The sequence below is a fragment of the Fistularia commersonii genome, chromosome 26 (genome assembly GCF_037954325.1).
Source record: "Fistularia commersonii isolate RoL2024-O1a breed Wild chromosome 26, RoL_Fcom_v1.0, whole genome shotgun sequence".
Taxonomy (NCBI): Eukaryota; Metazoa; Chordata; class Actinopteri; order Syngnathiformes; family Fistulariidae; genus Fistularia; species Fistularia commersonii.
The window spans coordinates 12171818-12197536 of NC_141309.1; the positions used below are offsets into that span (position 1 = coordinate 12171818).

The 25719-nt window shown below is 39.1% G+C and overlaps 1 protein-coding gene across 2 annotated transcripts in view; it reads right to left on the reverse strand.

The window, feature by feature from the left end:
* Nucleotides 1–17590, reverse strand: part of LOC147218641 (rapamycin-insensitive companion of mTOR-like) — a 24996-nt gene extending 7406 nt beyond the window's left edge. The window contains exons 1-29 of one of the 2 annotated variants that reach the window (XM_086174340.1): nucleotides 17511–17590; nucleotides 17337–17384; nucleotides 15624–15721; nucleotides 12157–12221; nucleotides 11720–11851; nucleotides 11458–11521; nucleotides 10803–10929; nucleotides 10419–10588; nucleotides 10082–10149; nucleotides 9603–9670; nucleotides 9412–9488; nucleotides 7566–7653; nucleotides 6301–6391; nucleotides 6144–6210; nucleotides 5848–5928; nucleotides 5206–5306; nucleotides 4829–4994; nucleotides 3831–3932; nucleotides 3703–3749; nucleotides 3484–3619; nucleotides 3142–3341; nucleotides 2889–3015; nucleotides 2438–2602; nucleotides 1623–1699; nucleotides 1417–1495; nucleotides 1190–1299; nucleotides 1032–1119; nucleotides 831–923; nucleotides 10–116 (exon numbers count right to left, since the gene is read on the reverse strand). In XM_086174340.1, the coding sequence (XP_086030466.1) occupies nucleotides 10–116; nucleotides 831–923; nucleotides 1032–1119; nucleotides 1190–1299; nucleotides 1417–1495; nucleotides 1623–1699; nucleotides 2438–2602; nucleotides 2889–3015; nucleotides 3142–3341; nucleotides 3484–3619; nucleotides 3703–3749; nucleotides 3831–3932; nucleotides 4829–4994; nucleotides 5206–5306; nucleotides 5848–5928; nucleotides 6144–6210; nucleotides 6301–6391; nucleotides 7566–7653; nucleotides 9412–9488; nucleotides 9603–9670; nucleotides 10082–10149; nucleotides 10419–10588; nucleotides 10803–10929; nucleotides 11458–11521; nucleotides 11720–11851; nucleotides 12157–12221; nucleotides 15624–15721; nucleotides 17337–17384; nucleotides 17511–17559 (2891 nt within the window). In that variant the 5' untranslated portion in view covers nucleotides 17560–17590. Of the gene's footprint in view, nucleotides 1–9; nucleotides 117–830; nucleotides 924–1031; nucleotides 1120–1189; nucleotides 1300–1416; nucleotides 1496–1622; nucleotides 1700–2437; nucleotides 2603–2888; nucleotides 3016–3141; nucleotides 3342–3483; nucleotides 3620–3702; nucleotides 3750–3830; nucleotides 3933–4828; nucleotides 4995–5205; nucleotides 5307–5847; nucleotides 5929–6143; nucleotides 6211–6300; nucleotides 6392–7565; nucleotides 7654–9405; nucleotides 9489–9602; nucleotides 9671–10081; nucleotides 10150–10418; nucleotides 10589–10802; nucleotides 10930–11457; nucleotides 11522–11719; nucleotides 11852–12156; nucleotides 12222–15623; nucleotides 15722–17336; nucleotides 17385–17510 lie in introns of both variants that reach the window. The other variant, XM_086174339.1, reaches the window with a different exon arrangement.
* Nucleotides 17591–25719: the final 8129 nt, after the last annotated feature.

Below are 25719 nucleotides of genomic sequence, written 5' to 3' on the forward strand. Positions count from 1 at the left end.
AGATCTTACCCCCGTACTGACAGCACTTCACAGTGCTGAGCTAATGCGAGGATGTCGGGAATGACATTCTCCTCCTGGAGGAGATTCAGACCCCAGTTTGAGGAGCCAATGTTGCCCTGTAAGGAAGACAACAAATTTGATTACAGGCCCCTTTCAGACAATCGGTATTATTTCAGAGAGACAACAAATATGGAGATATAGACATGATTTTCCCAGTACTGTTAACATAATCAAGGATTAGATCATGATTAATAATTGAGTTCTATAGAACAGTATTTCTTGTGAAGAAAGTCAAACTAATGTCTTCCAAAGTTATCTCAAAGCATTCTTAGGCCAGCTGAGACAAATAGTCCCTTCAGTGTGTCCTTGGACTTTCCCAGGACTTCTATGAGATCTCATCCCAAAACTGGAGAGAGCAATTCACTTTTTACAAAACCAAGGTGATTTTGATGTCTCAAATATGGACTGTTAAAAAGATAAACATATTCCAACACACTTGCAAGATTAATAAGTTAAGTGTGGATGAAAACTATCAGCTACAGATTTCAATAATATGTCCCATTTACACTACTGAAGATTGAAGAAGGCAAATTCCCAACTAATCCTTCATCATTTCATTTCAATGAAAATAGAACTCTATTGACTTAATAAGGGACTTCCCTAATTTGAATAGATTCTTATGATAAAAATGAGTAAATATCATTCAATAGTATGATATAAATACATAATATTTTGTTCCAGTAAATATGCATATCAGGTTGGGTTCTGTATTTTCCTTCCCCTGATCAGGCCCAAAAAGTAACAACCAAATGATATTAAGGGTTGCTGACCAAAGCCCAGAGCGCAGCTTTAAGCTGTTTAATGCCCTCCCAGGTGTCCAGCATCGGGGAGCGAACAGTGTAGCTAAGGTCAGGAACCACACTCTAGAGAAAGGGAAATGGGATAAAGACAAGCATGGGAATGAATATTTTCAAATCACTGTCAAAGTAATAACCTTAAATTGAGGAAAAAGTAGTTAAGTTGGGCGTTACCTGAGTTTCTAATAGACGACAGCCTGTCTTGTCATGGACCAACTGACCATACAAGTGCACAGGGAGATAAACATTTGGTCTCTGTAACCTACAAATGAAGTAAGGGAAATGATAAATACCTATGGCTGAGGTGATAAAAACTACAAATCAGCTTTTACCTTTGGTTGCTGCGTCTCACATAATTATCTCCATCAACAGGTTTCCGGTAGGTTGTTAGTGCTTCATTTAGCTGCTCCTCTATCAAGTCTACATACTTGATATTGTATTCCTGCATGACAAATGCATTTAGGTCTCTCAACAAACTTGACGTGTTAAAAGGACTTTGCTTGGATATAAAAGTCAAATGAATTAACAATCTAAGTGAGCGAGTGATACTTTGATATACCTTTTGCCATTTATCAAGCTGTTTGCTAACATAACCCCTCTCGTTGAGGTAAGAAAAACCTTTAGGAATGGACAGGAACCTAGGCAATTGAGACCAGATGAAATGGTTTTTAGAAGACATTCAAACAGATTTTAAAGGGTAAAGAAATATTATATTCTTTTTACAATTGATAAATGCTAAGCAGGGATATTGTGGTAAACACATACCTGAGGAGCAGCAAGAGGCCTTTGTCTCCCAGGTGGGACAGAGCTGGTTTCAGCTGGATCAGAGCATGGAGGTTTGCCTGTAAGATAGTATGTCAAGTAAGACAACAGGAGGACTGGATGCGAAACAATGCTTTTAACACTTAATACTTTTAACAGTACACTCTATGAAACTTCAAATGATGTATAATCAGAATTGCTCCACTGTGTGTGTGTTGCATTTCATCTGGAGTCAGAAAGCTGGTCTGTCTGACTTTCTAACAGAAAATTCAAGTAAAATATGGTGAATCAGCAGTGCACACACTCAAATTTTAATTTGAAAGGACAGTGTATTTTTGCTACAAATGTTCCTCGTTTTCTACTGAAAAATGTATATATACTGATGCCTCTAAAATAAGTCATAAATGCAAATACACTGAAAAAAACTGAAAACATTTTCATTCTGAGAAACATAAGCAATATCGAGGGAGTTTGTTAATGTTAAATAATCCCACATAAATGCAGGATTGTTATTATACATATTCATTATACATATACATATTCATATTCAATTCTGCATAGAAATACACTAAAAGTAGACAATATTGTGACAGAAAAAACCTGATGGGACCAAAGACCCAGAGAGATATTTGATTTAATTCTGTAAGATAGCAATTTTCGATTATTTGTAAGACATTTCGAAACACATTTCATATCAACCATTGAGGTACAACTCAAGTATTGTAGAAAACCTAAAAACAACTAAGTGATTGCTCTTAATATCAAAATAAATAAAACTCTTTTCCCTTGAGACTGGAGGCTATGAATTTTTAAGTCACCTTGTCCTCACAGGCCTCGTCGAGTATGTCAAGGGCCTCCATGGACACAGCCTTACTGTGGTCATGAAGCTGTGTGACCAACAGTTCCATTCCCCAGCTACTAAAAAACTCCACCCCTGCACGCAGCAGCACACGAAGATGCTTGGTGGCGTAAAGTCTGCAGGTCTGCTTAGTGACACAGGGGCATAGAAAGAGCAGGGGTCATGGTTACCTTCAAGAGAGGCTTGTTTTTCCAAAATAACCATTGCATTGCAAAATGGATACATTTAATTATCCAAAACATATTTCTTAAACTCATAACATAATGAAGCCACGATACATTCAGCAGACATTGGAATGATACACAAAGTCTGCAGCTAATGTCAATGACCAAGAACTTGTGACAATCCCATTCTCAATTAGTTTGACAGGCATTTCTGTGTGTCTTGTTATATCTGTGTAGGTTTCATACATCTGTAGCAGCAGTTAGAATCTTGGAGAGGATCACTCTGGCCAGACCATCTCTACTGTAGTCCAGTGTGGATACAGCAAGTTTCAGTACAGCATCCTGGTTCTTCACAGAACACAAATTCAGCAGGCTGTAAAATAAAAATAGGAAATTAAGGTTACACTGAGCAGTTAATGCCAGAGAAGATATTTTTTATAGAATGCCTTACACTTTGTGCGTGTGTATGTTTGAGTGTGAGTGTATGTAGTACCCTCACCACTGAAACAGGCCACATTTCTCCAGAAGTTTGACTCCTTGAGGATGTGCAGAAAGTGTCCCAAGGAACAGAAAGTAGTGTTGGCTAAGTGTCGTGAGCAGACCGTTACTCTGCAAACAGCGCTCAGGTTTCAGTCCTAAGGATGAGGACAACCATGAAACCATGTCCTTCACCAAGTCTTCTAAGTAACCCTGGCCATCCTGGAGAAAGTGAGACCAGAGAGAGTGCATATCAGGCCAGAAAAGGTTGAAATAGAAAAAGGAACACAAAAAAATAACTGGTTAAATAGTGATTACAAAGAAAAAAAAAATCTGTGTGTATATTTGGAAGTGCTCTTCTAACCTCATCGGAGTCCATAAGGAACTCAACAAACTGACAGCCGACCACAGTGAGTTGTCTCGCTTTCGGGTGATCCAATGCCAGCCCTGCATACAATTTACTGCTGGGCTTATAAAAAAACAGCAGCCTCCGCACAAACCTGCATCACATGCAAGGAAGCTGTGACATCAGCAAAGTTCACAAAAAGGCAATGAGGGTTTGGATTATGTAATTCGGTTGTACCTGTGCATTTGTTCATCTTTGTTGTTCCTGAGATTTACATTTGGCCACTGTGGAGAAAAAAAGTCAACAGAACTAAGAAACAAATGATGTGACACAGAGTCTGCAAGGCAACGTGAGAACTAGCTGACCTTCAGGATGGTGGCAATGAGCAGCCAGTTCCACTCCAGGTTTTGCTTGTGGTTGAGAATGTGACTGTCTCTCAGGTTCATCATCAATGCTTCTTCTGTGTCCTGAACAAGAAACACAAATATGAGATACTGTGTGGAAACAATAGGAATTCATGCCTGTAGATATAGAAAAGTTAGAAACTTTTAGCTGGATAATGAGCAGTTATTAAACTGTTTAACACAAGTGGATATTGGCACTACTATATTTTCATTAAAAAATGTATGAAATATCATGTGGAAAAATAGTACCCATCTTCAAACTAACGTCAAACAAAGACAACAAAAGGGACCAGCTTTAGTTGTTTTTTTAGCTTCCTTCAAATAGCTTCAAAGCTGTCCTGTTCATTGTGTGCAGTGTAAACTTTACTTGCTATCCAGCACCAGCTGGCTTTGACTCAAGAATGAATTGGTGGCTTCCTCGCAAGCAAAAATAAATTGCATAACACAGGAGTAGAGCAATGGTAGCAAAGTCATAATTTGTGGGGGAGACAAAAAAAATCTCCAAACATAAGATAACATTTTTAACACCAGTCCAGACAGTAGTCGGTACCTATCCTTTGTTCTGAGGCTATTTTTGCTGCAAATTGTAAGGTAGTTTATTGTAGGGTGCCTTATTCCCAACGTGTGTGTAATGTAATCTACAAATGATTTCTCAAGTCAGGTCCATTTTTCATATTTAAAGTAAAGGTAGCACATTTTCAATTATGTTTTTTTTTTCTTCCCTGTGTTTTTAATGACAAGAAAATTGGTTGATATCGATTGATGTTCTTTGGGGTTTTCCAACACATAAGGGGACCATGTGGGACCCTTTGCAAAACCAAAATAAATATGCATTCTAAATTCCCAAAGGAAAATATTCATATATGAGCACTGCAATGGAAAATAAGCCCATTGGCGGACTTTTAATACCTTTAGAAGGAGCAAAGAGTTGTTTTTTTAAATGCAATAGAGCAGATTACCTTGATAACATAGATGTCCCTATGAATGCGTGAGTGTGACTCCCTGCAGCTGTGAGAAGACACAGACTTGCGGATGATGTGGTCCAGATAAAGACTATGTGGTTTCAATCCTCTCTTCTTCTTCTCATGGAAACGCTTCAAGTTGTTGACAGCTGCACTTGCCCGACTAAAAACACACACATTTTGACATACATCTGTATTGTTTCCATGATTTGTGTGACGTTCAAGAGTGCTACTATAAATGTAGCCCTCTGGGGGATTTTAAATGCACTTTGAGAAAATAACAATTCACAATAAATGCAGTTGATGAGAAAATACATTTCTGGGAAAAAATCAGTAAAAACCACACAAATGAATGTGAGTGGTTAAGTACTTACAGTCGTTTCTCCTGTGCAATATCAAAGGAGGCTGCCATGTTGATGAGAGTAGGAAGGCAGTGTAGGTGGTGACTGTGGGTATGAGGAAGGATCGTATTTGCCTTAAAAAAAATAAACAGACAGAGGGAGGAAGTTAGGGGTGAGTGATATAGAAAAGAAACTTAACATATAGACATTTGATGTATTTTGAAACAAATAGATAATTCATCACTTTATAAGTATTTTTGGATGACTTAAGGTCAATTATTGATGCTAATAAATGCATGCTGTGTGTTGTTTGTTTTTTTTTTACATAGAAAAATTTCAATTCAGTCGTTGTGCTTCTCCATGATTTTGAAAATAGGAGAGAACTTACTAAGGGGAAAAAGATTTCTGCAAATCAACATGGATTTGTTTTTGATCAGTATCAGGATTTTTGAAGGAGACAATAAAACCATGTATCATAATTTTTATATCAACATCAAAAATCTATATATTATGTTTCATATATCACAATTATTCCCACCCCAAGACAAAGTATAACAATGAGCAAAATCAACAGAAATACTGCAACTGGTGATTTCCTCTGCATGCTGGGTCATCATTTGTCACAGCTGTCCAAAATGTGCAAGAGTTCCAGATGCTTCCACTGTTTTAAATTACCATGTGTAGAAGTTCTCCCAAAATAATGGTGGCTCTGACAGCCAGCTGATCATCACTGCTGGTCACAACTTCAACCAGACCCTATAATTGAAATCACAGGATCAAATACACAGGGAGATATGGCTTTATAAGAGCACTCAAAAGCTTAAGTTACACATATGTAAAGAGAGTTTGATAATTGATTGAAAAAAAAATCATGACAGGAGTTGATCGCTAAATAGTGTCAGTTAAATAACCATGACAATAAACTAGCTGAAATAAAAAAGAGAAAAATTCCATAAATTTGCATTGCCCACCTCTAGCAGCCCACTGGTGATAAAGGCAGACAGAACAAATGCAAGATAGTTGTCCATCAGATCAGGCCTGTTGAACCAAACACATGCAGGTTAACATTTCCCTGACTTGACGGCCAAATGACATTTTGATAATATCTGTTCTTCAAAAACACTTCACCTCGATCGGGCACGATGTGGCAGGACAACTTTGGCCTCAGCAGCAACAAAACCATCAGACAGCCTCCAGGTGTCCTGGAACCTGGCAGGGTCTGAGAATGAGCAGACATTATTTTCAAACATTACGTATGAAATATAGATCAGGGGAGCCAAATACGTTGATCGTAATTTACTGTTCGATCGCAATATACTGGTCGATCGCAAACGTAATGTGGGTAGATTGCACGGTATCAAAAAAATAGACGTCAGCCTATCATCTGTCCTCACTATGAAATTTGTCAATTAATTGACAAACAGGGTGGCCAGTCTCACATCCGACCTTTTCTGACAAATGGGTTATTTATCCTTCAATTTATTACTTTTAAACTTAAGAAAAGGTATTAAAATGAGTGAGGGAGCTGGACCAAGTAAGAAGCCAAACTCTTACCACTACCACAGAAAGTGGGAGGAAGACTTTTTTTTACTATGTTATTTTCTTAGGGTGTTTGCCTCACTTGGCAGTCTACTGTAGCCATAATGAATAAGGGAAAAACTGCAACACTGTTTCACCTGAACTCTTCTGGAGTGGAGGATGAGATTTTGACACTACAAGCCGACATTCAGCTGTGGGCCAGAGCTCATGGCCAGCTCTGGAACTTTCTCACAGAGGAAAAGTGCCCCAACATGAGGAAATGTGCTACCTCCTTGACTGCAATATTCAGCTCCACAATTTTTTGTGAGTCAGCCTTTTCCCACATGAAGATCCTTAAGTCCAAATGCCAGTCTACAATGACTGAGGATCATTTAGAAGTGTGCTTGAGGCTGACTATCAATAGCTACTGTTCAGACTATACACCCCATGCTGATTTCATTCAGTGAAAGTCATCAGGGTAAGGTAATGACAAAAAATGTACAGTTGTATTGTGCAATATGGGTTCATGCAGTTATGCAAGGTATGCCAACATATATTGTGCATATAAAGAATTCTCAATATATTTATAAATAAATATATGTTTTTCATTTTTATGGTAGGTAGATCGTTTTGACTTGGACATTTTATAAGCTTGCATGCTGAAAGTGTGGGCAGCCCTAATACAGATTATAAGGAGACCAAGTGATTCGAAAAACAGACCCTGGAAAATTCACTGTGAACATGCAAAACAGGACCAAACAGCTTTGTAGAGCTACCACATAGGTGTGAAACAGCTCTTAAAATCGCCCAACCAACAAGCTGACAAGTTTTTATAAATTAACACTGAGGTGAACAAAAAAATAATTCATACTCACCAACACTTAAAAGAGCTTCAGTGAAGTCTTGAGTTACAATGGGCACAGGGAGCCTGAATATCTCAAATAACACCTCCAATAAGCCTTTCTGCAATTAACATTTCATTAGAGTGATTAGATCATACATGCTAAATGAGACAAAGAAGGAAAAATGAAAAGGGCACCAGTAAAAATACTAACATTACTGCTGTAAAATGTTTCATTAGGTTGGAGGTCCATGTTTCAAGTCAGTCAAGCCAGGAAACAGCATAGTAACAACTGAACTCATTTGATCTGTGTGCCATGATTCCCTTCAAATCAACTTTTTATTACAGTGATAAACATACTTACACAGTATTGAACATCACTGTTTTGGTTTAGTGAACATGATACACATCTGACCACTGAATTCCATACAGCTATTACACTTACATCGATGAGAAGAGTTGAGAAACACAGAAAAATAAATATAATTGTTAAATATTGAGATATCTGACTTGATACAGAAAATTAATATCATACATAAAATAAAGAAACCAACAATATCCACCATGGAATGAGGTACAATTCAACACAACTAATTTCAATATTTGTGGCCTCAGGCCAACAGCACCATCTATACTTGTGAAAAATCTTGTGTGCCTCGTATAAAAGTCCAGTACCACATAGGCAGATCTTTCCTTCCAATCATGACCCCAGGCTTCTGTACCATTGCTCATAAGAGAATAGAAGACTCAAATAATAACTATCACCAGGTGGTGGTCCATCCAGGACATAAACCAAGAAGTCTAGACACTAATGGATGGTTCGGTGTATAAATGCAAACAACTGTCAAGAGATCTCTGTGTCCCATAACATCTTAGGACGGTGACCCTCAGCGGGGAAAGCACCAACCTACCGGCACTTAGCTGAAGGCTTGTGAATGTCACCAAAACTGCCTGACACCTTTCTTTATGGGCAAGACTGGAAGGAGAGAATATAACCCCTTTCCAGAGGCTTGGGTCGAAATCCAAAGTATTTATGGAGTATTAACTATTTCAAGCTGGTGCATCTCTTCCAGAGCAGCAACAACTTCAAGCCCCAAGAGCCAGTTTGCCATACTGAGGGTGGACAGCTGAGGTTTCTACCTCTTTCTGTTGCCAGAAATGCATTGCACCAAACCCTTGTGTCTATCCTTGAGGGTGGTCAACCCACAAAGGTTTGGCTCCACATTGATTTTTAGAGTTATCAATGTAGACCAAGTACCTTCCATCAAACACATTACAAAAGAAGCCCCTGTCTCTCCAATATGGATGAGGTATCTATTAAGGTGTTCTTTAAATATGAAACATTTTAGCATCAATTGAAAAATGTTCGAAATTGCTACATTTGTTTCGACACAGAAAATTGACTCAGATGGATCGGAAAAAAACAAAAAAATATATATGTATATATTTTATGTGTGAGTATAATAAAAATGTTGAAAAAAAAAATCACAATTTACAAGAAGTTAGACATTATATTAATGATCTTAAGTCTTTTCAGGCAATTACTCGTTAAGTTTACATACATTCTTGCTACACTTTGGTTTAGTTGAGTAATTGTTAATTTTACACTTTTTTACATCTACAATTTGTCAGAGGTGTTGATTACAAAAAAGCAAATTTATCATGAGTAAAGAAAATAGCAAAGAATATTCAAGAATTATATCTTTATCACATTTTTATATATGTCTTGATATAAAGAGTAGAAGTATAATCATAGTTACAGTATTGGAACATTCATCTATTGCTCAGCTTTGGTGGGAGCTAAAATGCTTTTAGATTCAAACTATTCGCCTGGATAACGTTTTCTTGGTTATAAAGTAGATGTGAAGACTCACCCTGACCTCCATATTTGGTATGCAAAGTAAACCAATTAATGACTGGATTCCAGAATTTCGCTCCTTGCACAGGTTGATGATCCCTGTAAAAAAAACACAAGGACAGCAACATTTGACTATAAATCACAGCTTACTCACACAAATGTATCTTTGCAAATACAATTTCTACAAGAGAAAAATAGTATATGTGCCCTTACCAGACCATGACCGGAAAGCTGCCACTATGGCCATTCTACTAGACAAGAAACGTGCCTCCTTGTCCTCCCTATGAAAACACAAACCTATTCAAAACAGGATACTGTGTTGCATTCACAGACATCATTAAGATCTATGTAAGGCACTTCCTGAAGGGTGCTAAGTTTTTCTTTTTCTTAAATAATTAATGCCTCATATAGAAGCAAAGCAAAACAATAATGGCAGTCAAAAGAAATCAATAAAAATACATTTGTAAAGATAATCACAAACGTTTTGAACGCTTCACATCCTCGGGCAAGTCATTCCGGATTCAAGAAGCCCTGATAATGAGGGTCACATCATCACACACAATACAAACCTTTCTCAACACCTGATGTTACCATTGTAGGAACACATAAACAGTAAACACATCGAAATGTCAGAACACTATCTTTTTGTTTCTACTGTAATACTAACACTTCATACCCCCACACACACTCACTTGAGTTGTCCTTCAGCCATGTCTGCGTTGTGACGGTAGTGAAAATCTGTGAAAGGCGCAAGGATTTGCTGAAGGACAGATCACACACAATGGGAAAAAATGTTATTGTCAAAATATTATCAGAAGTGCCATTTTTAACACAATGATATATAAAACATAAAATTGATAACTCATTGTTCTTATTATTAATTAGAACAATTAACTGAAATTTCTTCCATAAAATCAACCTCAACCAAAATGGGTAACATATGCTAGCTAATCCTGAGCAGAATGTCTCCTACTACACTCAAACTGGAAAAATCATTACCACTGAATTAATATGTGCAAGTGTGTTTACCTCCAACTCAACATCAATGCGCACATATTGCCGGGTGTGTGGGTGGTTGAGAAGATGGAGGATGGTTGTGATCAGAGCTTCATTGATGCGGCTCAGCTGACAGTCAATTACACTCTTAAGTATGGTGCTGAGACCCCCTCGTTTGGCAACTACTTCTGGGTTCTTCAGGGCTATAGCCAACGAGAACAAATAATTTGACATTTTCCTCATTCAAAAGTATGAAAAATATAACAACATTATTGTAAACAAAATCTATATAAAGTTCATCAAACTTATATTTGTATTTATATTTAACCTTCCCTGCTTGCTCGACCTTACAAAAAGCTCTCTTAAGGTCCTTTAATATGGACATTGTTTGTCATATTCAATAGCACATATGCTCACCTAGCTCACAGATGATAGCAATGGCTGCACGGACCATGCGGTCTCTCTCTTGCAGTCCATCAGTTCCCACAGCAATCAGAGAGTTTGCAACAGAAGTCGGGAAAAGCATCGCATTGACAGTGATAATCTAAGAGAAATGGGCATAAGTCATCAAACTGGGTGGCAAAAACACAGGGCAAACAATAATTTCAAAGTCTGAATATCAATTTTCTTTAATCATCTTTGTATTCAATCAGTAATAACTAAAATGTATTTTAATGTTATCAGCAAAGCTATAGCTCGTGAAATACATGGTATCACATTACTGCCATTATCGTCCTTAGCCCTTGCCAGATTGTACCACTATGAGTGTTTGTGTGTGCAAGCAAGTGTGCATAAGTGAAGATAGTTTACAGTAAACTACAGACAGAGTTATAAATACTCTTCAGTGCAGAGTCATGTAATCCATCTACACACTGACATCCCCACTAACCCAATGATCATTGAATTGCCACCATGCTGGCACAAACTTGAGTTTGTGCCAGCTGTCCTCAGTGCCCCCGGTAGGTGCACTGAGGACAGCAGAAAAACTACTTCAGTGATATCACAGAAACCATAAAAAAGTGTCACAAACTTCTGGAACAGGAACAGTATGAAGATGTCAATATCGTCTTACCTTTCGGACTAGTCTCAGAGCCTGAGTCCTTTCCCCCTCATTGCTCTGCTGGATGTCAATACATCTAAACAAACATATGGACATTATCAATTTAGTTCTTTCCTTTCACTTCAGCATGATAGTAAACCATAAAATGGTCCGCTAAAGTATGACTGGACGTTACTATTTCAGTGAAACTGGTAAATTTTAGAGCAAGGCAAGTCAGTTGCAGTATAACAAGCCAATGACCGCTTGCATGTTATGAAAAAAGTACAACCCTTACCTGGCTATCAAATAGTCCACCTGTAGTTTAAGGACCTTCTGCAGCACAGTGGTATCTCTAATGAGGTAGCGAAGTGCCCGCAACCCTGCAGCACGCACTTCCTTTGCCTCATTCAGTAAAGCTAATCGCAGACTAGGGATAGAAGAAAAAAAACTTAACATTATATTTAAAAATTTTACATTTTCTTTCTGAAAAATGTTCGAAAGAACAACAATTTCTTCTAAATTTCAGCTGACAAGTAATTAAAACCAATATTGTTGCCAAAGCTAGATCCAAAACGTAAAACACAGATAGCAATGGCTCAAAGGTTCCAGATTATCTTGGCTGTTATACGTAACAGCCGGCAACCCTCCAGCACGCACATATATTTTCTTTTAAAATGCAGAATGTAATGACACATTGTGAAAGTTGTGTACGTTTGTATAAGCAATAATTACCATATGATGATTTCTTCGTACGTATACCCAAATATTTCCTCATGATGACCGACACTGCATAGCAGCTGAAACATAGAATAACAAATAAATGCTTAAAACAGTACTTTGTAGTTTTGCAGACCAGCAGTGGCCAAAAAAAACAACCTCCATACTAATGGGGCAATGTGTGAATTTTCACAGATTAAAATGTTAGTGTAACTTAATTTGAAATGAAAATACTTGAGACTACAGCAACATAATAGATTGTTTCCACAAAATATGAAGTAAAAATTGTGTAACATATTTAAATGATATAACCACACATCAAAACATCAAATGTTTATGCATCTAAAAAAGTATGTAACAATGAGCTCAAAAGATCTGCTGAAAAATTTCAATCCACCAAAATCAAGTTATGTCAAATGTATCAAATTCCTTCTATAAGTGTGACATATTCATGCTGCAAGTTCATCTCTTCATTCAAACTTTTGCTGACAGAAAAGAACTAACTTTGATAGGAAAACATTACAGTATTGAGAGCACTCCTCAAAAACCACATAACTTTTTGACACATCTTGGGCTGTGCAGCTGGAATCTTGCAACGATATATGGACATGTTTATTATAAAGCTAACAAATGACACAATGATAACAGCAGTGTTTCTGACAACTTTACCTGAATGCTACCCAAGTTTGCGGTATTAGTATCACCATGTTGCATAGGTTTCTCTTACCGTTAATTTCATTGGGAAAATTGTATTCCGTATTAGTAATCCTGGAGCTTAGCAATAAGATATTGATTAATGTTGTCTGAGGAGAAAATCTGTGCTTTCTGACCATTTTCAATTGGTCTTACATGGTTCCAAGGCATTCACAACTAAAAGACATTTTAAACTTTAAAAATCCCAGGTTTTGTCCATATTGTCACAATTTGGAGCCTCAGAACAGTTCTCGACCGCATACAAGGATCAGAGACACTATGATTGTGAGGTGATCAAAATGGGCTGGGAGGAGGTAAAAACAGCAACTTCAGACATTCCTTCAAAAAATCCCTCTTCATCTCTGGCAAGAAGAAAGAAGCAAGAGAAACTAGCAGGAATGATTTGAATAGTCAACTATATATTACTATATAGCATCTTATACAGCGCTAAAACAAAGATGTGGGATAATATTATTTATAAGTTAGTTTACCATCAAAACTATTTTGAAACTTTTAATTCAAACTGGGGTAGTACAAAGTCTTGCTCTCATACAAGGAAAAGATCTATAAAAATGTTTTCTTGTAGAATCATATACAGATGAGGGAGAAAAAGAGTAACAGCTTTAAGATGCACAAAGGTATAGTATTTTGGCAAATCCAGATAGGTAGCATCCTTTACATGATAGGCTTATGGATCGCTGTAACCCTAATAAAAAGCGAAAGTAACAAAAAAAATGATAGCAACCAAACACTTTCCTGCAGGGTACATCAGTTATGTAGGCGTGTTTGTTGTTTTTTTCCATTAGTGTATTACATGCTGGCCAACTCGCAGGTGACATGTGAATGAATGTTTTGCTTTCACTGTTAGTGAATGAAGGTTATAATTTTGATAGCCCCGAGGCAGCTTTTCCAGGTCTAGTACTGAATGTCAGCTTATGTTAGAATGAAGAATGAGTATGAATGTTTAATAATGACATTCATTTTGGAAATATGTCTTAAAGTTCTCTGACAAGTATCCAAGCTATATGCTCCTCTTTATGTACCATTCCCAGCTCAGCCCTACAATCAGCTCTACTTTCAACAAGATATGCTGCTTTCAGCAGATCCCTCTCCAATACATCCTCCATCATTAACCTAAGCCTACACATAGATGATATATACAATTTTCAAATATTACATTCAAACTGTAGGACAAAGGGCACATCAAAGCTAGGAACACAAGCTGAAATCTAAAATATGTAGAAAGCGCTTGTACCCATAGACAAAGGCTTTTATTTGTTTATAACTGTTACCATTCTTATGGGAATCCTGATGTAAGCCAGTGCTACCAACTCATGAGTGCTATTTCCATCAGCACAGCTCAGTATACCTCCTCCATCTTAACACATCACCATCAGGAATCCAATAATAGGACAAGGTAAGAATTTTATCTTTGGGGTTTTCCAAGATGTTGGACACAACATACTTCTCTCCTCATATGAAAAAACACACAAAGCACAGCACATGAAAAAACTGGAGCAGGATGAGATGACCGAAGAGAGACATGTAGAGTAGAGGTTGTTTTGAACCAGCTCTAATGTCAGAGCCTAAGCAGGCAGGGGGAGGAGAGTAGAGACTAGGAAAAGGGGCATGTGACACTCTCCTGGGGGATTAGGTCACCCTCACTGTCCTAGACCCCTTATAAGGAATCAAAAGCAACCAATGTACACACTCACACAGACAAGCTGTGGACATAACCCTCCTATCTTGTAGTAAACAAGTGAATTAAGAGTGTACATTTCAGACACAACCCGGGCTCCCACTCAGCCACCAACCTGCTACTTTGACAGCTGCCTTGTTCTTTCGTTCCATCTATAATAATGCAAGCAATCAGTCATAGCGACCATAACTAGCAGAGAAATATGGTTCAATGAGAGTGAGCACGCCAATAGAGCTGACCAAATGTCTCCTTATAGTGTTGCTTTAAATAGTGAACTAGTCCTGTGCATAAATGTTTTTAACATTTTTTATTTATAAGAAAATGACTGTGTGTGTGTGTGTGTGTGTGTGTGTGTGTGTGTGTGTGTGTGTGTCTGTGTGTGTCTGTGTCTGTGTGTGTGTGTGTAGTATAAAAAGTAACCACAGCATGCTTGATCACATTGGATTATTCTCCCTTTTTTTATCTGGCACAACAAAGCAGAATAAGTTCTCTCAGTTTCCCCACATCTTGGGTTGCTTGTGATGCCTCCTCTTCTGATTACTCAGCAGTTTAAATCTCTGCTCTGTCATCCAGAGAGCAACAATCATTAATGTTCTGTTTCAGTCCAGCTGAACACAGACCTCATGTGCTAGTAACAAGACTATAATCAAGTGCTGAATACTGATGTGATACACAATTTGATGTTTTAGTGCAGAGGGCACAAAAACCCATATTGATACACATTTAGGCATACTACTATCATTAATAAAGATTGCCCCAGCAAAAAATTACAACTCAGGTTTCAAAGTATATTGTTCTTCCTAATGTGTGTAAGGTCAGAATTGCTTTTTTGTTCCTTGACAATCTGCATCACGGTTAGATACACAGCTAAACCTACTGCCATCATCATTCTAAAGGAGAGGATCAAGAAAGAGGTCAATGAGACACAACAGAAGACAGAATCACAGGCAGACAATTGTTACACATAAAAAAACTGTGTGGTTGCTCATTCGGAAAATGGCACCACTTGTCCCCATTAAACAGTTTTGTCATCATTTGCTCAAGTACGGCATGTGACTTATGTAAAAGCAATTTATAATGAAAAAATTACCTTTACAAAGTTGTTCAGGTGGCCCAGTTTTCGCATGTTACTGACTCCATGTGGTTTGGCCACATTTTGTAGGATTTCACGGAAGTTCTCTGATGGTTCTGCGGGAAAAAGAAAAGAATATACAATGTAACTAGCTGAACATTGAGGCATAGTGTCACAATATTATTTGGTAAGCCCCAATTGATATGTTGCAGGAAGGAAAGAAGTTGGTTCTTTTGGTCAAGCTAATTTAGTGTAGACAATAAAAAACAAAGTCTCAAAAGTAGAGGCCAGTTTTCAGGACGGAAGCAGTTTCTTGTTTTCACTTCACTCAGGTTTCTGTGATTGCTGTTGAGATTAATGTTCTTGAGTTGATGAGACATACTGTTCTATGGTAAAAAGTATAATTCTAGAAACAGTACGTGACATGATCTTTAGTACTGTTTGGTAATTTGGTCATATTGGATTGGAAAGATTTCCCAAACATTTAATTTTTCCTAAAGATGAACTACTTATGAGGTTTTGCATAATTTAGAATCAGGTTGTAACATAGTGACAGATTATTAATAGTTATTCACAGCAGACACGACCAATCAATTTTATAAAAGGATCTACAGGGATAAATGTGATATTCTAATCTGTCATGACAATATTCCCTACAAATGAGGTTAGTCTAACAAACCAGTTTAAAATAAATATCATGTGATTAATTCTGAACCTTGTCTTAAGAATAACATAGAAACATAAAAAAGAAATCACAAAAGCTTGAGAGGTTTGCAAAATAATGAGGGAGATTATATCAATCCATTATTCCATGTGGTGATGGGCTAATTAGGTTGTGTCCCTGTTCAACATCTGCAAAAAAGTAGATTGTGTAAATTTAGATTAGAATTTGTAGGAATTATTATAACATAATGTTGTTTTAAATGATTGAATTGACTGAAAAACCTAAAACAAAACATCAGTTTGAGACATAAGAGCTACACATAAAAGTGAGTGGTTGCCTTTGGACAGAAACATTCGCCTTAGTGTACAGCCCCTCTTTGTTTACATTAAAGAGTATACCGAAATAAAAGCTAGATTAGCATGCATGTTTTCAGTCATTATGAATCATTGTCTTTTAATGCCTGCTCTAAAAAGGCGTGATATAAACAGGTAAATTAGGCATAATCGAGTCCAAGGTATTCAGACAGCGAATATCCACTTCATGTAAACAAACTGTTAAGCAGTGCTGCGGCTGGATGAGCATAACGCCCCCCCTCCCGCCCCGTCCCCCCCAACACACACACGCTCCTGTGTATCAAAGTGCCACAAGGAAAAACACCCTGCTCATCCCGTCCTGCTTAAACATTACTGAGTGAGAATGCTTGAAATCCAATTACACAGATCTGACCCATACGTGATAACAACACTTAATGCTGAATAGCGAAATAATAGGCTATCTTCACCACTAACCAATCAAAACAACAGAGCGTCGTCATTGCTGGTTAGCTGTGGTAGCTAACTAGAGCTAACTCAGCTAGTTGGTTAGCTTGCAAAACGCCTGTTATTTGGATACTGTTCACAACGCTCTAATGCATAGAACAGATCGGAAACAGAAGAGTAGCAATAACAAATATGGAAAGAATACTCTAGATAGATTTGCAATTTACATAGAATGCGTCTTTTAAAATTCTCTCCATCCTTATTGAACAATAATTGCTTTCAATGTGATGCGATGAAGCCTCTTCTTACCTCTGGTTAGATCCAGCGGTACGTTCTCTTCCCCGCTGTCATTCCGACCTGTCAGAAACAAACGGGGCATACATTGTGGATGAACGCATCGAGGGCGAACAAGAACCTCAGAAAATCGTTATTTGTAATGTCCTGCTCACTAAGATATCAGTGAGTCGAATTTTTCATGCCTACCTCGCATCCGAAGACTTCGGATAGGACGGCCGCGGAAGCTGGCCGCCATGTTTCAAGGAACATGCACAACACCGGAAACTTCGCGTCTTCTCGCGAGACAACACACAACGGAGGTCGTCGACAAATAACCTCCCGCTGGTCTGAGATCAGATGAAAAGTATTTAAACCTGTTGTGAAGTTACCGTCCACAATAACATGTATCTAACTGGATGACAGTTTATACTTTGTGAGGACTATTTAACAACGCGCAAAGAGGTAGTTATTATCACATGTCAAAAACTTGATCATATGAAATGAAATGTCTAGCTTTAGTCCAAAATTCTTCATGAAGCCTATCATGAAAGCATAAAGATGACATCAGTGTGTTTAACACTGACTAAATAGCAATGACATGTGTAATTATAACTGTCTTATACATTCAGTCTATGAATCATTGCATTGGAAACCGTGTCTATAACTTGGTTGTATACAACATACCTTCTGTGCTGCCAAAGCTGATCACACAGTCTTTCGTCCAAAGTTTGCAGGACTATGCTATCAAAATGAATACACTAAATCAACAATTTTGAATATATAACATGCAAATGGCTTTTAAACAGTCATGTTATAATGGGCAATGCACATTGCTAAACCTGTGATATGTACAAGCAAAATACAATGTAATCATCAAAATTATACGCAATTTCACAATGTCATATCATACAAAATGTATGAAATTTGTCACCAATGAGATCTGGGCTGATAAAATTTGTATCATGTAGATCAGTTGAGCCTGTAGATATGTTCTGTGGGAAACAGTCTTTTCTTCTTTTTTTTCGATTGCCCATCAATAGCAGTTTTGTGAAAAACATTCCCGAAGAGCATGTGTTGAACAACAGATCATCTCAAAATGCTTTACAACAGTAAGTGCTGTATTTTTCATCCAGTGCTCTCATTTGGTGGTAATGTTTTCTGCTTTCATTAATAATATCTCCCTCCAACTCATGAAAGTTACCACACTGATGCAAAAGGTCTGTGTACAAAACATAGAAATTGAGTACAACAGCAGTAAATGTGAGAAGAGTATCAAGTTCTGCTTGCAATATTGGTGAATGACTGGGCTCTGCTAGGTATTTCATTGTCATAATTACCCATCAAAGGACAGTGAATCCTTGGAGTCATCACTGTCGTCATCTAAGGACATAATGACGTAGTTGTAAAGTGTAATACTGCAGTGAAGTTCGATATAACCAATTGTTGCAGGATATATCCAAAATCCTTCCACATACTTTGCATTGTTAGCACAGAGAGTAGCATTGTTGACAAATAAACAACGATCTGCATGTTGTTTTGCAGAAATTCTTGTCAATGCAATTAAAACAAACTTTGTCTGCAAATTTGAATGTGCAAATCAACACACACCTTATTTGATAAATGCAAATGTAAACTTTGAAACATAATTTGCCCAAAAATAATATAAAAGTTGCTGATAAATGCATATGCCTCATCTTTTAATTGTAATTCATCTTGTTTGTGGTAAATGATATAAATATTTTTCGCCATAAGAATCTTTGCAATAGTAATACCATAGTGCTAAAAATAGAAAAACAGCACAGAAAACAATTAGTAACATATCATGCTTAGATTGGTACATTCTTTCTTTGCATTTGTGGCTAGTTGTAACCAAGGTAAGACTATACATAAAACATACATTATGAAGTGTGCTGTTACCAAGAGAAATAAGTGTTATATACGTGTGCATGTGCATAAACAGAATATACATGTGCAAAAATTTCATTTCAAGAGATTCAAAGTGTTTATTGTCACATGAACAGTGAAGAAACGTGTTTCCCTGTACCGTGAAATTCCTATTTTGCTGTCTGCATTTCATTTGGATATGTGCCTCAGCCTCCTCAGGAAGTACTGCCGCTGTTGAGCCCTCCTGACCGTCTGCGTGGTGTTGAGGGACCAGGTCAGGTCCACGTTTATGTGGACACCCAGGTATTTGAAGCTGCTCACCCTCACAACCTCAAGACCTTGGAGGAACAGTGGCTGATAAGGTTTCCTCTCCTTCCACCTTGGTCTTGTCCATATTGAGGGTGAGGTTGTTGTCCTCACACCACTTCACCAGACTGGGCACCACCATCCCGTACGCCGTTTAGTTTCCGCCGGTGATGCGTCCTATCACTGCAGTGTCGTTTGCAAACTTCAGGATGACGTTTTCCTCATGGGAGGCGACACACTTGTGGGCGAACAGGGTGTAGAAGATGGGGCTGAGGACACATCCCTGAGGAGCGCCCGTGTTCATGAAGATGCTGGCTGAGGTCCTGTTACCTATCCTAACAGACTGAGGTCTGCCTGTGGGTGGGGTGGGGTGGGGTGCAGGCCAAGGGTGGACATTTTGAGTGTGAGTTTGTGGGGTATGACCATGTTGAATGCGGAGCTGTAGTCCATGAAGAGCATCCTGATGTAGGAGTGTTTGTTTTCTAGGTGGAAGAGGGAGTAGGGGAGGGTGGCGGCTATGGCGTCTGAGGTGGACCTTGTTGGGCCGGTATGTGAATTGCAGGGTCTAGGATTTCCGGGATGTTGTTCTAAGTGTGTGCCAGCACCACTCTCTCGAAGCACTTCTTCATGATGATCGGAGTGAGTGCTACTGGCCTGTGGTCATTCAGGCAGGTGGTTGGGCTCCTCTTGGGGAGGGGGACAATGGTTGAGTTCTTGAAGCGGGTGGGGACAGTGCTCTGGCTGAGGGAGAGGTTGAAGATGACGGTGAAAACATCAGCCAGCTCATTGCCACAAGCTGTGAGGGCCTGCCCCTGGATGTTGTCCGGTCCGGCCACCTTGTGGGGGTTGATCCTTCTCAGCACTCAGCATACCTGGTCTGATGGGAGAGAGGAGGAGTGTGGGGGGGGACAGCGGTCCCGTCATGTGTGTCTTTCACATATAGGCTGTAAAACTACCACTATTAATGTGCAACAGCACATATCACCTCCCACGAAAAATGCACATCATGCTAAACAGTGGGTTTGGAATGATTCACAATTTTCTCTGAAGTGGACACACCTATTTCTGGGGCAGAAGTTGCTGAAGCGGTCAAAAAGCTCTTCGGTAGCAGGGCCCTGGGGGTGGATGAGGTCTGCCCTGGGTTCCCCAAGGCTCAGAATGCTGCAGGGCTGTCCTGGCTGACACGCCTCTGCAGACCGGGGTGGTGATCCCCCTTTTTAAAAAGGGGGATCGGAGGATATGCTTCAACGACAGGAGGATCACACTCCTCAGCCTCCCTGGTAAGGTCTATTCAGCTGTGCTGTAAAAGAGGGTCCACCGGGTCGTGGGAGGAGCTGTGTGGTTTTCATCCTGGTCGAGGAACAGTGGACCAGCTCCATACCCTGGGCAGGGTCCTCAATGGGGAATGGGAGTTTGCCGAACCAGTCTATGTGCGTTTTTTGGACCTGGAGAAGGCATCCTGTGGGGGTGCTCTGGGATTTATGGGGTGTTCTGTCCCTGGATGATCGGTGATCAAGGGAGATTTGGTTGATAATTTTAGACAGAATGGAACCATCTTGGTTGTTACAGCAGTTACACAACAAGAAAATTCAAAATTTTCAATGGACATTGTTGAGATCAGTGGGTGAGTGGGTGGGGAGTGGGGGGGTGAATGCTTCATTGTCCTCTAAATCATGTGTTTCCCAAATGAGCATAGGGACTCCCCCGGGGTCACGAGATACTCAATGGGGGATGCAAAATGATTTATTGAATATGATAAAAAAAACATATAGAAGTTGCAGCCAGGCTCTGCAGCTTCATTTACTGACTGGATAGATTTGCTCTTTCGTTTAATGAATGTACAGTTTTCTTGTGAACAATTGAACACTGTGTGTACTTAACATAGTATTTTTCATAGAAGCTGCAGTTATCACTTACAAAAGATCTGCATAATTGAATGACACAGTTTTAGAAATAGCACTGGAACAGCCCATGGAACAGGACATGGAATTTACAATCCCTGTATCAAACACAAATACAATTTAAATTTTAAGTCTGAATTACAACAGTCTGGATTTTTTGGATACTAATTACTATTCCATAAATTTACAGTGATCGGAACAAAGCAATCGGCAAGTATGAGAGAAGTCATTACATTTTAAAACTGATTTTTTAAATCAAATCTATCAGTGCTTCTCACTACCTCTAAATTATTTTTTCCTCTTGTCTGGTTCTTTACATTCCTCTGCCAGCACAAGTAACACCATCTACTCAGTGATCGCAGAATTATAGATGTGCCTCCCCAGCACTCTGATTATGAGTGGGGACTAAAATCATGTCTCTCTGGAAATCCGTGGTTGTCCTGTATGCCGATGTGGAGGAAGTATACAACTCATCTCTTGGACCATAATCTGGTGCATCTTGACACCACCTACAGACGGGTGGTGAAACGACAGGCGGCCAACACAAGGACCGTAAAGGTCTGATCCAAAGTCACAGAGGAGTCACTGTAGGAATGCTATCATGTCACAGACTAGAGTTTCTTTGAAGTAGACTCCGACTGAGGATATTGAGGGTCTTTCTTACATCACTGTCGACATAAAATTCTGTGAGGACAACATAGTTCCAACTAAAAAGATCTGTTGTTTCATACACAACGGCAAAGGTCTCAAAGGCCTCCTTACCTGAGAGAAGAGAGTCTTCACGGCCAAAGACCAAGAGGATCTCAAGAATGTCCAAAAGGAGCTGAGGAGGAACCTGAGAGAGGCCATGTATAACTAAAGGAGAAAGTCGAGACCACGATGGAACTAAACAATGCAAAATAGGTCTGGAGCGAGAGGAAGAGGATGACAAGCTGTGGAAAAGCCGGAGTCAAAGGTGGCCCAGAACTTGCAACAGAGTGAAAACTATTTTTCATTAGGTTTGCCACTAACCCTGTGAGATCTGACTGTAGATCTGGATTCCCATCCGTCACATCTTCACCTATTCACCTCTGCTGCTCATTAGCAGTTTAAACGCCCCCCCCCATCCCCAACCCATAATCCCATCCCTCTAGACACTGACACAGCCGCAAACTCCCATCATCCACCCACTAACCGTGGCCTCGCCCTAACCACCAGCCAGGTGCGAGGGACTTCTCCAGGCTGGGCTGAGGCGAAAGTAAAAGTCAGTGGGCTGGGGGCTCGTCCTCTAGAACCTGAGTATACGACTAGCTGCTTTCCCGGATTCCTTGCAGTTTTCATACAGGCAGTACATTGGTGTGAAGGACGTGATAATCTTCCTTTCACAACATCCAGTCTCATGAGAGAGTGCAGGAAGCCTTGTGAGAATCACTTTCTTTGACTTCTCCAGTCCTTTTAACAGCATCGCACCCACCCTTCTGACAGACAAGCTGCTTGATGTGGAACTACACCCTGACATCGCTGCCTGGATCGTGGACTATCTCGCAGGACGGTTGCAGCATGTCAGGGTGGATACATGTCTGAGGTGTTCTACACCAGAGTGCCCCAGGGTACGGTACTGTCACCGCTCCTATTCGCCCTGTTCACCTCCGACTTCTGCGACAGTGCTTGTCCCTGCCACTTCCAAAGATTCTTTTTCAGAACTGACGAAGCCTCTTGGATGGGGTGGTGAAACGTCTTCAAGTGAAGAAATTAAAGTCTAGTTGCCACGACGAAAAGATTTTGACAAGAACAGGCGCAACAAGCTGGTGAGGAAAGCCCGTTTGGTGGTGGGACTAAACTTGGACTGTTTGGGAATAGTGGCTGAGGGGAGGGTGAAGGACAAACTTGGTGCAATCCTGGACAATCCTTCTCATCCTCTGCACAACAAGCTGTGCCTGATGGGAAACTCATTCAGCCAGCAGATCAAATCAACCCAACCAAGTGTAGAACTGAACGCCTCAGACGCTCCTTTGTGCCCGCTGTTATCGGACCGCACATAGCTATGACCTGACTGAGCTGCATCTGTACAACTGACCACTACCTCCAACTTGTCACTTTGTTCCTGATCTTGTAAATCAGCCTTTATCTATTGTCTCAGTCCTTTTAATGTCTTTTGATACCTGTGCTGCTGTGGCACTCGAATTTCCCCAATGGGGATCAATAACGTATTATCTTATTCAAACTGTTGGAATATCCACACTTGGGAGGCCTGGGCACTAGAGTATTATTTCAATTGGCAAGTCACTTAAGGAAGGTTCTCTTTTTATGAGAACAAATGAGCTGCTGTTTCCCCCTTATTACAAAAGTTACATGTGTGTGATTCTTTTCAAAAAAGTGATGTGTATCCCGTTAACGGTCTCCCTGAGATACACCAATCTAGTTGAAAATATCAACCATTGGATTTACAACCAAAGTCATGATTTTTGGGAATGTTAATCAATGAGGAGAGGTCAGTTTTGCTGATTTAGCAGGTGAAAAGTATTATAATCTTTCTTTGACTTTGTTTCGGTTGCTGATTATATTCCCAACTTCAGATCCCTCCAGAGTATCTACTGTGCCTCTCAATTGTTTTCTGATACACACCCCCCAGGGAGATGAAAACATTTCGCACTCCCCACTCTTCGCCGCAACTAAAGATAGTATTATTTGTCTATAAAATTGTTATGTGTACACCTCTGCATAATGTTGTATCCTTATTAACATTAAAGGAAAGAAAAAAGACAACTTGCAACAAAGAAAAACTTTATTAACATTGTTTTTTGGTCTGTAACAGAAAACATTTAAAGTGCATCAATTTGCCTGAATTAAAAAAAAAAAAAAAAATGTATTTTTTTTGACTGACTGAACCATTTGATAGTGAATAAAATTAATCAATAACAATAATAAATTCAAATTGATCTGCAACATTTACTTAGGAGCAAAATATATAAAACACTATAACCTACACAACAAAAATGAATGAAACAATTTGTGCACTTTTTTTTTTTTAATCAAAAGTCAGGATTAATGACTACAACGAGCACTTTATGCAGTGCACAGCTGTGGAAGCATGACACTGCAACTCTCAGCTCGCAGTAAACCAGTACTTCTCAATCCTGTTACGCCTCCAGAGAAAATATTTCGCCCCCCCATACTCCGCTATACTACTATACAACTATAAATAGTATAATTTATCTATAAAATTGTTACATGTACACATCATAACATTGTATCCTTAAAAACATTACAGAAAAGTAAAAGAAAAAAGAATCCACTTGCAACAAAGAATAACTTTATTCACATAACAGTGCTCGCTGCTTTACTGAAGTAGCTTTCACAAAGCGGGTGATTGTTGGCAGTATTCAGCACGATTTCCCTGAAATAACTCGAGCAGCTTATCAACGTAATAGGGGTGTAATGTCTTTAAGTGACGCCTTCATTTATTTGGCTTCATGCTGTCTGCAGCCAACATGTTTAGACATAGTAAACATAACGGTTTTCCTAGTCTCCCTCCGTAGTCACAATGAAACCAAGCTCTGCATACGCTTCGTTATATTTCCTCGTCTTATCTTTCAGAATACTTTCGTTTGTCTCATTATCTCTGTCGTCTCTGTTAAGTATTTTCCCAAACTGTCTCTTCAGGGTTTGTTTACTGCAGGTCATGTCTCCTGCTCTGTGCAGTGTGCGCATGCTCAGTGCAAAAAAACCAAACACAACAAAACAACTCACACCAGGGCTCTGCAACCTGCAGCTTTTGAAAATGATTAACGAGTATTTAATTTAAATGTACTTTATTTTAGCTCGTTCATTTGTATATGTAATTTTAAATTTGAAGATGATGGCGATCTTGTAACATCCAAATAAAACGTGTCAAAATATATTTGTCGCTCTTAATATGACAGCACAGAGAGAACGGCATTTTTGGTTTGGTGAATAAGATCGGATCGGCTTTTGTTTATAAATAGCATTAAGGCAAAAGGTGTGTGTGTGTGTGTGTGTGTGTGTGTGTGCGTGAGAAAGCGATAGAGACCAGAACCAGAGTGATACTGTCTTTCACTAAAAAGGCCACATGCTGACTGTGAAAATCAACTGCTTCTTAAGCAGTTGAAATACAAGGGGTTTGAGGGCTGTGCTATATTGATGTAGCACTGGGTAGTCAATTAAATATTTTCAAAATCTATATCTATTTTTTCCCATCTTTTGAATTAAACTATTAGTCTATGTGTGCATTCAGCCCGACAAATTCTACTCTCTGACCCCTAAGACGAAGGGAGTGGAGCCACTGAGATGGTAAACGTAATGAGTAGCATATGTGAAACAATCAC